The sequence below is a fragment of the Orycteropus afer genome, unplaced genomic scaffold, assembly GCF_000298275.1.
Source record: "Orycteropus afer afer isolate SDZICR_OR568_19922 unplaced genomic scaffold, OryAfe1.0 scaffold00661, whole genome shotgun sequence".
Taxonomy (NCBI): Eukaryota; Metazoa; Chordata; class Mammalia; order Tubulidentata; family Orycteropodidae; genus Orycteropus; species Orycteropus afer.
In genome coordinates, this window is record NW_006922248.1 from 551938 (window position 1) to 565166 (window position 13229).

The 13229-nt window shown below is 50.4% G+C and overlaps 1 protein-coding gene across 1 annotated transcript; it reads right to left on the bottom strand.

Annotated features, from left to right (window-relative positions):
* Positions 1–4333: 4333 nt before the first annotated feature.
* On the bottom strand, positions 4334–9944 carry RHO (rhodopsin). The gene is made up of 5 exons (XM_007956743.2): positions 9584–9944; positions 7313–7481; positions 5653–5818; positions 5255–5494; positions 4334–4444 (listed from the first exon to the last, which is right to left on the bottom strand). Exons 1-5 carry the CDS (start codon positions 9942–9944, stop codon positions 4334–4336), a joined length of 1047 nt encoding a protein of 348 aa, XP_007954934.1.
* Positions 9945–13229: the final 3285 nt, after the last annotated feature.

A 13229-nucleotide genomic window follows, 5' to 3' on the forward strand; every position in this document is an offset into this window, starting at 1 on the left:
CTACTGGTCTGTGCCAGCATAGAGTTTTGCATTTGGAGGGAAGAAGTTCTAAAACATACTGCATAATCTAAAAATTCTCTGAGAGGATTGCCTTTTTACCAGGAAGTTATAATTGTGAGGATCAGATTGCTGGAGAGACAGCAGGCCACTGAGTGTACCTACATGAATTTTTTACTGAGGGAGTATATGGAATCTAAGTTCTACTGGAAACTTTTTTACTGTCTTAGAACTCTGAATAGGGTCCTTCGATGTGAGGACTTTCCTGTGATTCTGAAGCTTACAGTTGTAGAGTTTTTGAAGCAGTTACCAGGTGTCTTTTTTTGGTGTAATTCTAGCCCTTGTAACAACAGGACATTTGTGACTTTACTTTCCTGGTTTTAGGTCAATAAATGTACAAAGGGCAGGGTAGAAATAGTAATAACTACCACTGTTCAATGTCTATGTAAATATCTTACATTCACTATTTTATTTAAACATGAAGAGGAAAGAAGAGAGGAAGAGGGTATCTCCATTCTTTGTAATGCACAACAGACTGCACATACTGCTTCTGATTACATTCCAGTGGCCAGACCTTAATCTCATGCCACCCCACCTTCAAGGGAAGCTAGGTGATATAATCTTGTACTGGGTGGCTAAGTGCTCAGCTAGAACTTGGGGTGATATTACTAAAGGAAGAAAGAATATATATTGGGGGCAGTTAACATTCACTTCACCTCTTTCTGAGAACCTCCCTATTCCACTAATCTCTTTATGTCTATCTGCTACCAGACCAGGGACTACCTCCTTTGAACTCAATTTGCATCTCTAGGAAGGAAACTCACATCTATTGAAAATCTACTGTGTACTGAATCCTTAATATCAATAATCCCATTAATCCCTTTAGAAAATTCTACTCAGTGAGATGGTTCTCCCCTGTACAGTTGAGGGGCTAGAGAGGTTCAGAGACTTGCCCCCAAGGTTGCCCTGCTGTCAGGAGTGCCCACATCTCCTACTGGGGCACCGGCTGCAGTCATTGGCCAGCAGCAACACAGCACCTTGTGTCTGCTGACTCGGGCTTGGCCTCTCTTCTCCCTGAATCAGGATCAGTGGGGAGAGGGCTCTGTGACGCTGAGGCTGGCCAGGTCACAGCATAGAAACCTGATCTCTTTGGTTGGTTTCCTTCAATTTGGTTGATTGCAACTGCAAGTTTATACAACAAGCACTTAATACATCTGTTGAGAGCCTGGAGAGGAGTCAGTGCCACCTCTCCCCAGCTTTAAGTCAGAAGCACTTTTCTTCTATACATATATCACAGGTGACCAATCAGTGGCTACCAAATAATGTAAATTAAGAAGGTACATAGACTTTCTGAGGATGGTCTGGTTTTAAAGCAGAATTTTTCCCTGGGCATAAGGCTAAGATGTGGCAGGAAAGTGATAAGAAGGCAGGGTGCCTTCTCACCTTCCCTTCATCCTCTGGACCATTGTTGTTTCTACCCACCTGCCTCCTACCTCCATCTTCTGGTCATAACAGCCCTAGGTTTCCTTTGGGGAACCTACTTCTCCCACCTTCAAACCATTTGTTTTCAGTGGGGCTGACTGTATCTGGAGTGCAGGAGTGATCATGTGACCTGGCCTGACCAATCAGAAGATGAATTCCCATCCCAGCCATAGTGGTAGGTTTAGGCATGAGCATGTGACCCAGGCCCGGCCAATGAGAGCCCTACCTAAGACTTTTTTTTTTGGAATAGAAAAGAGAAGCCGTCTTTCTAGGCTGGAATTGTGGTAGGCATTTGTACCACCTCTTGGAAACGGTCAGCTTGTGAATGAAGCCAACACAGAGAAAAGTAGAACCAGGAGAAGGGGAAAGACGGATCCTGATAACATCTGAACCTCGGCAACCAGCAATCAGGGTAGATGAAGCCCTGGGCACTTCATTGATCTGAACCAAACTTCTCCCTTTTGTTTTAGCCCAACTGAGTTGAGTTTCCTGTCACTTGCAACCAAAGGAATCCTGACTGACATCACCTGGTGAGACTGAACAATGAAGGGCAGTGACTGGGACCCTGGGTGTCCCCTGCCCCAGCCCCACCACAGCACTGGGATCCTCCTACCTCTGGCCCTTTCACCCTTGCCCACCCTGGAGGATGGGGGTGACTCTTGAGGCTTATTCTTCCATCCTGTTCCTCTTGCAGATGGGCTTCCAGGCAGGCATTGCTGGAAGTTCCCCACCACCTGCTGTTGCTTAAAATCCACAGTCTCAACAAATCCCCTCAACGTCAGTTTTAAGAGTTCCTTCAGAAGATAAGGAGGCTCAGAGAGGTGAAAAGAAAAAAAACTTGCTTGCAGTTTCACAGGTCAACTGAGTCTGGGTGACTCCAAAGCTGGGGCTTTCCTCCAGCCTCTCCCCCACCACCCTACTCCCCACAGTGGCTCTGGGCTGCTTTGCTCTGCTGGCTGCCCAATCCAGCCATCCCAGGGCCAGAGAGCAGGTGGAAGCAGACCAGTTTCAATTCATTCTGCAGATAAGATGCTTAAGAGTGACAAAAACCACTAGACATGAACACACAATATAGGAGCTGAGCTTTTAATGCCCCAGTTTGCCTTTTTCTCCAGACAGAGCTGGGGAGAGCTAGAGCCTTTGGCTTTAGTAATAGGAGAGGGAGTTACTGAGGCAGCTCAATTCTGACTCCCTGGAATCCTGGTGGGCTTAGAAGCCAAGACTCTCCGGAACAGAGATGGACTGGTAACTGCTGAAGGAGCTCTGATGGCATAATCCCTAAGGCATTTGACTGCTAACCAGCAGGTTGGCAGTTCAAACCCACCAGCATTCCTCGGAAGGAAGACTGGGCAGTCTTCTTCTGTAGAGATACTCCCTCGGAAACCCAAGAAGGGGTCATCATGAGTCGGATTCAACTTGACAGCAGTGAATTTGGTTTGATTTTTGGTTAGGGAGCTCTGGTGGCATAGTGCCTAAGGCATTTGACTGCTAACCAGAAGGCTAGCAGTTCAAACCCACCAGCCATTCCTCGGAAGGAAGACTGGGCAATCTACTTCCATAGAGATACTGCCTTGGAAACCCAAGGAGGGGTTGCTATGAGTCAGGACCAACTCAACGGCAGTGAGTTTGGTTTTTTTGGTTGGTAACTGTTGAAGATGGGCTTGTCCACCAAGGCAGCTGTAATATGAAATGGAAGTGCCCCAGGGAAGGTGAGCCCAGCAGAATTTGCTGCTGCTTATTTCTAAGCTCTGTGAGACAAGAGTGACACCAGGGACTCAGCTCTTCATTAAACATGAGCAGGTGGGCACGGCTCCATACTGACCCAGAGACACTGGGACTTGGGAGCTAGGGCAGAACCAGCAGGTTTTCCAGAAGCTGAGAGAAAAGCCTGGCACAGGGAGACACAGGGCCTGAGGCTCTGTGGCAGAGGTGAAACCTGGGCCTTGGCCCCAGACTCCAGGCCCCTGATGCTGTTTCTTCAGATTCGACAACTACATTCCTTGTGATCGGACCCCTAGCCCTGGTATGGCCTTGAATGCCTGGCTAATTTTCAAAAACCTGCTGAGGCTGGTCATGAAACCCCATTGTCTGGATGCTTGATATCAAAATGATCACTATGAAGAGGAGAAGATCACAGTAATTCATTAATTATATTAACTGGTATTATTCGTAATGTTAACTACAGTCTGTACATCTCCTCACCATTTACAAAGTGCTTACACACGCTTCCACACACACGCACACGCACACACACAAACTCATCTGATTTCCACAGCAGTGCTGAGTAAGAGGCAGGTCCAGAATTAGGACGTTTGTTCTACAGGGGAAGAAAGGGAGGCCCAGGAGAGAAAGCAACTGCCCAAGGTCACATAGCCAAAGGTGTGAGCTGCTGTTTGCTAAGGTGGTTTTGGGAGGACACATAGGTGTTCCCCAGCCATTCATTCCTTCATTCATTCCTCCATTCATTCCTTCCTTCATCCATCAAGCATTTATTAAGCACCTACTATGTGCCCCTCTCTGCACTAGACACTTATCCCTAAGCTGGGACACTTTTCCAGAGAGCAATAGTCTTTGTGTTCCTTAGAGATGAGGAGGGAGGAGGAGAACAGATCACACCAGCCCCTGGGAACTCCAGATTGTGGTCTCAGTATGTATCCCTCCTCAAGTTGACCCCGCCAAGGGGGTAGCTTCATTTTTCTCCCATTTGTTCATTCTTTTTCTTTTTCTTTTCTTTTAAATCAGGGAACCTGTATGGCCATATTCTGACAGGCACCCTCCCAATGGGGTAGCTATGGCTTGGGGCGGGTGTGGGGGTGTGATTCTCCTATAGCCGGTGCCAAGGTCTTGGCAGGGCTTAGGCTGGGGCCACCTGGCTGGTCTCTGTCTTAGATGCGGTTGTGGAGCCCTCCTCCTCTTCGAATGGGTTCTTGCCACAGCAGAGTGTGGTGAGCATGCAGTTCCGGAACTGGAAGGCAAGGAGCATGGGTCAAGATCAGGGTCTTCCAGTATGGGAGACCCTGCCAAGCTGACGAGAGTGGGGACTTGCCTCTCACTCCTTCCCTGCTTCTGCCCCTCACAACCTCCACTCCTCTCCAACTTGGCTTTCCAGAGGGAACTTGCTCAGGCTAAATGATCTCCATCCTGAGATGCCAAAGACCAAAAACCCAAGGGGGCTCTGTCACTGAAGGAATGAGAAACTAACCTGCCAATAAATTGTCCTGCCAGTTATCTTTCTGTGGATGAAGAAACTGAAGCACACACAGCAGAAAATGACAGAGCTGGGATTTGAACCCATGTCCAACTCCAGAGACTACGTCTTTCCCTCTGGAATCATGGATTCTAAAGAGAAACCTCTGGTCTTTGTGGCAGGGATGGTTTAACCTTTCCAGGTCTTGTGGCCTCAGAATAAGACTTTTTAGCTTCTTGTTCAGCTATGTGGAAACTGGCACCATCCCAGTCTCAGTCTTGGAACTTTGACCATTTGACTGTAAAGCAGGCCTCCCAAACCATGTGGACCAGTGCTTTCCAACCCTGATCAAGCATCAGAATCCTCTAGAGGGTTTGTTAGGAATACAGATCCCTGGGCCCATCCCCAGAGGTTCTGATACAGTAGGTCTGGGTAGTACCCAGGAATCTGCATTTCAAACAAGCTCCCGGATGAGGCTGCTAACCCATGATGCATACTGCCCTGGTGTAGACTGACTTCCCTGCTCCCACTGCATGGCAGGAAGACTGAGGCCCCATTGAGGATGTGACCCTCCCCCCAACCAGGCACCTGCTTATTCATCATGATATAGATGACGGGGTTGTAGATGGAGGAGCTCTTGGCAAAGAATGCCGGGAGGGTCATGAAAATGGGCCCGAAGTTGGAGCCCTGGTGGGTGAAGATGTAGAAGGCCACTCCAGCATAGGGCAGCCAGCAGATCAGGAATGCGATGAGCATGATGATGACCATGCGGGTGACTTCCTTCTCTGCCTTCTGGGTGGTGGCCGATTCCTGCTGCTGGGCGGCTGCCTGCATGGGGAGAGGCCTGGTGTCAGACTGGCTCCTAGGATGTGGACAGTCTTGTCCCACCCATTACATGTGTCTCCAGGGCCCAGCACAGCTGGTTACTGAGCAAGAGAGATGGGGCTGGGCCCCCAGGGACAAGGCCAACACTGGAGCCCCCATACCTCCTTGACCGTGAATACGAGCTGCCCATAGCAGAAAAAGATGACTATCATCGGGATGGTGAAATGGACGACAAACATGTAGATTACGAAGGACTCGTTGTTGACCTCAGGCTTGAGCGTGTAGTAGTCAATCCCACACGAGCACTGCATGCCTTCTGGGATGTACCTGGGGCCAGGAAAGGGGGTCTACTTGTGTGGGTCTTTGGCAACAGGCCCCACAAGCCCGAATCCTGGCTCTGCAACACACTTGTGGGGCTCTGAGCCAGCATCTGCCCCTCTCTGGGCCTTACTTTTCTCTTGGGGAAAATAAAATACCTACTTGGCTGAATAAGGAGTTCTGATGGTATAGTGGGTAAGGCATTTGGCTGCTAATCAGAAAGTTGGTAGTTCAAACCCACCAGCTGCTCCAAAGAAGAAAGATAAGACAATCTACTTCCATAAAGATTTGTAGCTTTGGAAACCCAATGGGGGTTCTCCATGTGTTATAATCAACTCAGTGGCAGTGGGTTTGGGTTATTTTGTTTTACTCAGCTGGGTGATTGTGAGATTGAATCAACTAAGGTAAGGGATTCCTGAGCATCTTGTGAAAAACCATGTGGTTTTATTCTATTTGGCACCTGCATGATCAGGAGAGACTGCCCAGCCTCCAACCCTGTCCAGCCGCCAGCAGATCCCGACAACCCTGCATTTCACTGTGCACTGCTGACCTGCCCAGTGATTCTGTTTCTTCCCCAGACTAACTTCCCCAGACTAAGGCTAGAGGATGGGCCTTGAGCTTTGCAAAGTAAAGGAAAAAAAATCCCTCAAGCTCTGTATTGGAGGCAGTTGGTATAGCTTGGGCTCTCACTAGCAACAGGGTAAGAGTATTTTCTAGGCCAAAGATGGGCACACAGAGTATACAGAAGATTTCTGTGCAGATTCTGGAAAAAGATGCTCATAGGGCAGGTGGTGAGGGTGTTTCAGTGATTTCTGAGGACAAAGACATGGTACGTGGAATGCCCCTTGGAGAATATAGTGTCAAATTGAAGACAGGGCAAGAGGTTGGGAGGAGGGGTGGGCTCAGAGTCAGCAAGGGATGAGAAACTGACCCGGAGAAGATTACAGGGGATAGACAGGAGAGAGTGAGATTTTCTTGGAAGCAGAAGGACCCCAAGACCTTGGGAGCCCTATCTTCTTTGACCACAATCTTTAGAATCCCCAGTCTGGGTGCCCCAACACTGCCCCCAACACCTCTCAGCTCAGCCCCCATCTGGAGACCACAGCCTGAGGCTAGACTGGACCAGTTCCTAGTGTCCAGTGTTACTAGCTGTAATAGGAAGAGTCAGCCTCCCCGGTGCTGAGGCCCAAGGTCAGGGCTGCCCATGGAGCACTAGGCCAAAGAGGATTGGAATCGGCATGGCTTAGTCGAGGATTAGGGGCAAAGCCAAGGTGAAGGGTTGGAGCATCTTAGATTCTCCTTGACAAAGGGGCTCAGAGGCTAGGACTAGTCTCCATGGCAACACCAGGGTCTGTTCCTCTTCCCCTACCCAAAGCCCCTACCCTGGGAGAGTTGCTAGGGTAGGCTTTTGGGACAGAGGCATAAGAACTCAGTCCCTGGAATCAGACAGCTTTGAGTTTGAATCCTGGCTGGGGGCCCTTCCCTTATGCTCAGCCCTATTACCTGGACCAGCCGACGAGGGGGGGTGCAGCGCAGGCCAGAGCCATGACCCAGGTGAAGGCTACACCCATGATGGCATGGTTCTCCCCGAAGCGGAAGTTGCTCATGGGCTTACACACCACCACGTACCGCTCGATGGCCAAGACCACCAAGGACCACAGCGCGATTTCACCTGCAAGGCAGTCAGTGATTGGTTAGCACACTCCCTTTCTGGACCCCACTTCCATGTGTGAGGAGGGAGACTTGCTCTTAGTAGGGAAGGGCAGTAGGAAGCCCTCCTGGTGTGGGTCTGGATGGTGAGAAGGGGCCGGAGGACATGCAGGGTGGGTAGTATCTCAAGAAAGGCAAGCAGGCAGGCCTACCTAGCTTAGTTCAGTTAAGCATTGGGGCCACGAGGGACACTGAAGACTGACTGTGGGTTATCGTTGAGCTGGGGAGCCCTACAGGGAGATTTTACAGAAGAGCATGTCCTTCCTGGGACATAGATTGAGCACACTGAGCACCTTGGTGGAAGAAGTGTCCAGGGGAAGTGGCCCTGGACCCGAAGGTCCTCCCTCCTCTGGGCTAGTCATACTTTCCCTAGGGAAATGAAAAACCCCAGGCCCTGGGAACCCTCTCCTAGGGCCCAGGAAAGATTGGGTGATGATCTGCCCTGAGGAAGAAGGAAATAATGATGGAATTCCGAGACCTGCCCTGCACCTCACCTCCAGAGCTCAGCAGGCAGAGGGGCTGTATAACTTATCAACCAGATTGGGTCATTCCTGAAATTGCAAGGGAACATAACTAATAATGATTTCAGGACAACATTCGTGAGCTAGACTGACCCTACAGAGAAGTGTTCATCTGTTTGGGGAACCCCTGTTCCACTCCCACCTTCAGGTCTGAGCCTCAGCAAGATGTGGCCATTGAAGGAAGAAAATGCCCAATGACAGCTACCTGAGAACAGGCCCAGAGGACATCCCAGACTCATGAGGGGGGGATGGCAAGGCAGAGCAGGCCAACCTGGCTTGGAATGGCCTGCTTCTTGCCTCTCCAGCTTGTCATATGTCCCAGAAGACCTTCCTGGATTGGAGCCAGAAGACCCAGGCTCTGGGCCTGCTGTGTTACTTCCTTAAATGAGTCTCTTCCCATCTTCTGCCTCAGGGATCCATTGTCCCTGCAGCACCCCCATGAGCTTTGCAGTCAAATGAAAGATAATAGCTGAAAACACTTTTTAAAACTACAGATCGCCATAGTAAGTACCTCCTTATGGAAGGGGTTGTTTCGGGAGGTGATAAACTCCCCAACACAGAAATCATTCAAGCATAGCAGAGAGGGTGGAGAGGCCCTCAGGTATCAGGGGGGCCAGGAGGATTGGGCTCACCACCCAGCACAGAGTGAGCACTCGGGAAACTCAGTGACAGTAGGAGGGAGGGTTGGCTTCCTGCCCTGGGCTGGGAGCCTCCAGAGGATGTGGATTTGTCCAGCTCTATACCAGTGCCAACAACAACAACAACAAATACCAGTGCCATAGTGGCTAAAGCACTTGACTGCTAACCAGAAGGCTGGAGGTTCAAACCCACCAGCCACTCCTCGGAAGGAAGTTTGGGCAATCCTACTTCTGTAGTGATACTGTCTTGGAAACCCAAGGAGGGGTCGCTATGAGTTGGGTTTGACTCGACAGCACATAACAACAAATAACAACATACCCAGTACCCAGTGTGGGTCTGACCAAGCACAGCTGTCCCAAGAGCAGCAGAGGCTTGGAGTTCAGAACCTGACCTAAGGAGCCACAGAGATGTGGGCCCGGAACTCAGCTCTGCCACCACCACTGTGGGACCTCCAGCACTGGCCTCCTCTGCACCTCAGTTTTCTTGCTGGGAAATGCGACAAGAGCCTCACTCCTAATGAGGTAAAGAATGTTTAGTCCTCGACAAAAGGCAGCTGTCTAATAATCACTGACAGTGTTTGTTGATTGAATAAATGAGGGCCTCGAATGATGCTGGAGGCCCTGAGGGGTGCGAATGGTTAACATCCTCGGCTGCTAAACAAAAGGTTGGTAGTTCAAGTCTACCCAGAAGCAACTCAGAAGAAAGGCCTGGCAATATACTTTCAAAAACTCACCCATTGAAAACCCTGTGGAACAGAGTTCTACTCATACACCATGAGCCAGAGTCACCTGCACAGTACCTGATACAGGTACTGGATGAGGCTGATGCCTCTCAGCCTCCACCCCTGGTCTATGGCTGCCCCGAGCCCCCTGAAGCCCCCTGCCCGCCTCCTTCTGGCCCTTACCACCCAGGGTGGCGAAGAAGCCCTCCAGGTTGCATCCTGTGGGCCCAAAGACGAAGTATCCATGAAGAGAGGTGTAGAGGGTGGTGGTGAAGCCACCGAAGACCATGAAGAGGTCAGCCACGGCCAAGTTGAGCAGGATGTAGTTGAGCGGCGTGCGTAGTTTCTTGTGCTGTACGGTCACGTACAGTGTGAGGAAGTTGATGGGAAAACCAAGCACAATGAGCAGGAACATGTAGGCAGCCAGCATGGAGAACTGCCATGGCTCTGCCAGGTAGTACTGCGGGTACTCGAAGGGGCTGCGTACCACTCCTGTCTTGTTGGAGAAGGGCACATAGAAGTTCGGGCCCTCCGTCCCATTCATGGCTGTGGCCTAGTGGCTGCTTGAGCGCTCCGACCCAACGGTGCTGCCCAAGCTGGAGCTCAGTCACCAGGATGCCTGCAGAAGACTCCGGGCTCAGACAAAGCCCCCCCCAGGCCCTTATAAAGTGACCTCCCCTCCCTAAGCTCCAGGCTGAATCAGCACCTGGGAGATTGGGGGCATTATTAATCATATTAATCCCCACCTGCAACTGGGGCCTAATTGGCTTCCAAGAGGGGTCAAGGTGACACCTGACAGAGCCTGGGGTCAGTGAGATCAGGTATTCAGTGCCCTGTGAATGGGGAGATGGCCCTCCCCTTACTCATGTGTCCCAAATTCCCCTGCATCTCTGCCCATCTTACTCTGGTGGCTTGGCCTGGGGCTAGGGCCACTCTACTCCATGTCCACACCCACTGCCATTGAGTTGATGTCAACTCATAGCAACCCCATAGAGCAGAGTAGAACTGCCCCATAGGGTTTCCAAGTCGTAAATCTTTATGGAAACAGACTGCCTCATCTTTCTCCTGCAGAGAGGCTGGTGTTTTTGAACCACCGACCTTTTGCTTTAACCATTGTGCTACCAGAATTCCTACTCTATGTTTTAAACAAACTAACAGAAAAAAAAAAAAAAACCAACAACTCATTGTCATCAAGTTGATTCTGACTCATAGCTACCCCCATTGGGTTTACAGGGCAGTAAATCTTTACGGAAGTAGATTGCCCCATCTTCCTTCTGTGGAGTGGTTGGTGGGTTTGAACCCCCTAAATCTAGGTCTCTCTCCCAGTGGCACAGTGAGCTCCCAGGGGTAGACGTTCTCTTCATTATCCTCCATCACTCACTGATTCCTTCCTTAACTAGATTGCTCCAAGCCTCACTAATATCCTGATCCAACACTCACTCATCTCAGTGTATGAGCTTCATGTGGCAAGGCACATCCTGCCAGCTTCAGCACTCCTAGTGTCAAATTCCCAGGCCAGCAGGACCTCAATGCTCACTCAGGAAGTATTGGTTGCACTGAGTTGGAATGCACTGTTCATTAAGCATTTATGGTGTGGTGAATTGCTTAATATGGCCCTTCTAGCCAGAGTCCTCCATTTTGTGATGTGTTGTAAATCCTAGGAGCTCTGGTGGTGCAGCGCCTAAGGTATTTGCCTGCTAACCAGAAGGTTAGTGGTTCAAACCCACCAGCCGCTCCATGGAAGGAAGATGGGGCAATCTATTTCCATAAAGATTTATACCACTTCGGAAATCCAATGAGGGTCTCTATGAATTGGAGTCAACTCAATGGCAGTGAGTGATGCCTGAGGTTATGGTCCCATTCGGAGTGAGTTGTCTGCTTTGTTAATGAGGCAGGATTCGGGTGGGATGCATCTTGAGTGACCACCTTACTAGAGGGTGTGACTCAAGTCACCATCCTCTATGCCCCTTGCACCCCCTTGCTCAAATAAGGAGAGTTCCCTCGAGGGTATAGTCTGTATCCAATATATACGAATGCTCTGGCAAAGTTCTCCTTCTTGCTCTGGGTCCTGCATCTGGCTTGTCATCAGCAGACCTCCAGTTCTGGGAACTTGAACCAGCGGCCTATTTTCTGAATGGCCATCGTCCACAGCCTTATGAGCCTACAGCCTGTCATGTGGCCTACTGATTTGGGTTCGGCAGCCCCTGCAGCCTCACGAGTCAGAAGAGGCCTCCAGACTGACCCCTGACCCACAGGATTTGGGACTTGCCAGCCTGCACAACCATGTGAGCCACTTCCTTGAGGGTTTGTGAGTTCTGTGAGATGTTGCAGTGTATTACAGAACCCTAAGATGGGAGGGAGAGTTTTGAGGGGAGGAGCAGGTGATGTGAGAGATGATGGAGTGGTACAGCAGTTTGGAAAAGATGGACATTTGGGACATCTTCAACCTCTGTCTCATTCATGCAGCACCAGTGTGCAGGCCCCTAGGGACTCACAGAACAAGAAGAAATGGCCCTGGCCAGAGGAGCTTCTGGGCCGGGGTGGACTCAGATGTGGGGAGGGCAGAAGAGATAGCGGCCTGCCAAGGGGTGTGAGTGAGACCATGGAGGGGAGTCAGTTAGGGATGCTGCATTTGGGGCTTTTGGGGTGGGAGTGAGAGAAGCACAGTGCAGATGGAGAAAAGGGCTGAAGACAACAGAAGCCTGAGGCTCGAGGCCTGGGGGTGTGGTTGCACATGGCCAAGGAGCAGGAAGCCAAGCCCACAACCTGGTTTACCCAGAGGGCAATAGAGAGTGGCCTAAACAGAACTGGGAGCGGAAAGGTACCTTAAAAACCCAGCAGAGATAGATTGGAGGGAGTGAGGATGGAAAGGGGGCCAGGGAGGGAAGACCAGAGTAGGGACCTTGTAGGTAGGAGGGGGCTATGTGGTAGGTACAAGTAGGGCACTGAGTCACTGGGAAGATTCCAGCATGAAGGGCAGGCCCAGGAAACACGAGATTGGTAGAGATGTGAAGCAGACAGGGAACCGTCTGGGGACATCTGTCGGCGTTTGCCACCAGGTGAGCCAGGAGGGTTGGCCTGGGATGCTGCCTAGCAGGAGTCCCCAAGAGCTGGTCTTAGGGCAATGAGTTGCACAGAATGGAGGAAAGTATCGGGGGGGGGGGGGGGGTGACCTCCGTGCAGACGTGGATGGACACTGGCAGGCACAGTCTCTATGTGCATAGCTAGGGATGAGCAAAGGTCAGTGAGGTGATGGATGGGGGCACTGAGCGGGTCACATGATGTCCTCAGGGACTGTTGCTCATTCAGCAGATATTTTTCGAGCACCTACTGTGTTCCAAGACAAGGTGCTAGGTTCTAGGAGACACAGTGGTGAAGGAGACAAAGTCCTTGGCCTCAAGAGGCTTACACTTTAGAGGGAAGGGAGAAGGCCCCAAACAATGAAATAAATACCAATGGAATCATTAAGATACTAACAAGCGTTCCCTGAAGAAAATAAAACTTGTGATGATTCACGCAGCCTAGCACCTATATTTTATAGCAAGCACCAGGGAGGCCTCTGGAAGAGTGAAGTTTGAGCTGAGAACTGAATGATGGTGTGGTAGTTAAGTTTTGTGTCAACTTGGCGGGGCCTAGTTTTGAGTGGCTGGGCAGCTGGATGTAGTATTCCCCATGATGAGACTGGTAATCAGCTCCATGATGGAATCTACTGGAGTAGTTGAGTAGCTGCCTTAAGGATGTAGTCTGCTTCCAGTTTATAAGGAGAAGTGTTGAGAAAGGTTTCTATAGCTTTTGGCATGCTTGGACCTTGTACGTAGCTGAGTCTTCA

What these genes read in the sequence shown, in the direction of transcription:
- RHO (XM_007956743.2), bottom strand. Translation starts at nt 9,944, where the DNA reads ATGAATGGGACGGAGGGCCCGAACTTCTATGTGCCCTTCTCCAACAAG. An exon ending in CTTCTTCGCCACCCTGGGTG is followed by an intron (nt 7,482 to 9,583) that starts GTAAGGGCCAGA and finishes ACTGCCTTGCAG; the next exon opens with GTGAAATCGCGCTGTGGTCC. An exon ending in CCCCTCGTCGGCTGGTCCAG is followed by an intron (nt 5,819 to 7,312) that starts GTAATAGGGCTG and finishes TCCTGGCCCCAG; the next exon opens with GTACATCCCAGAAGGCATGC.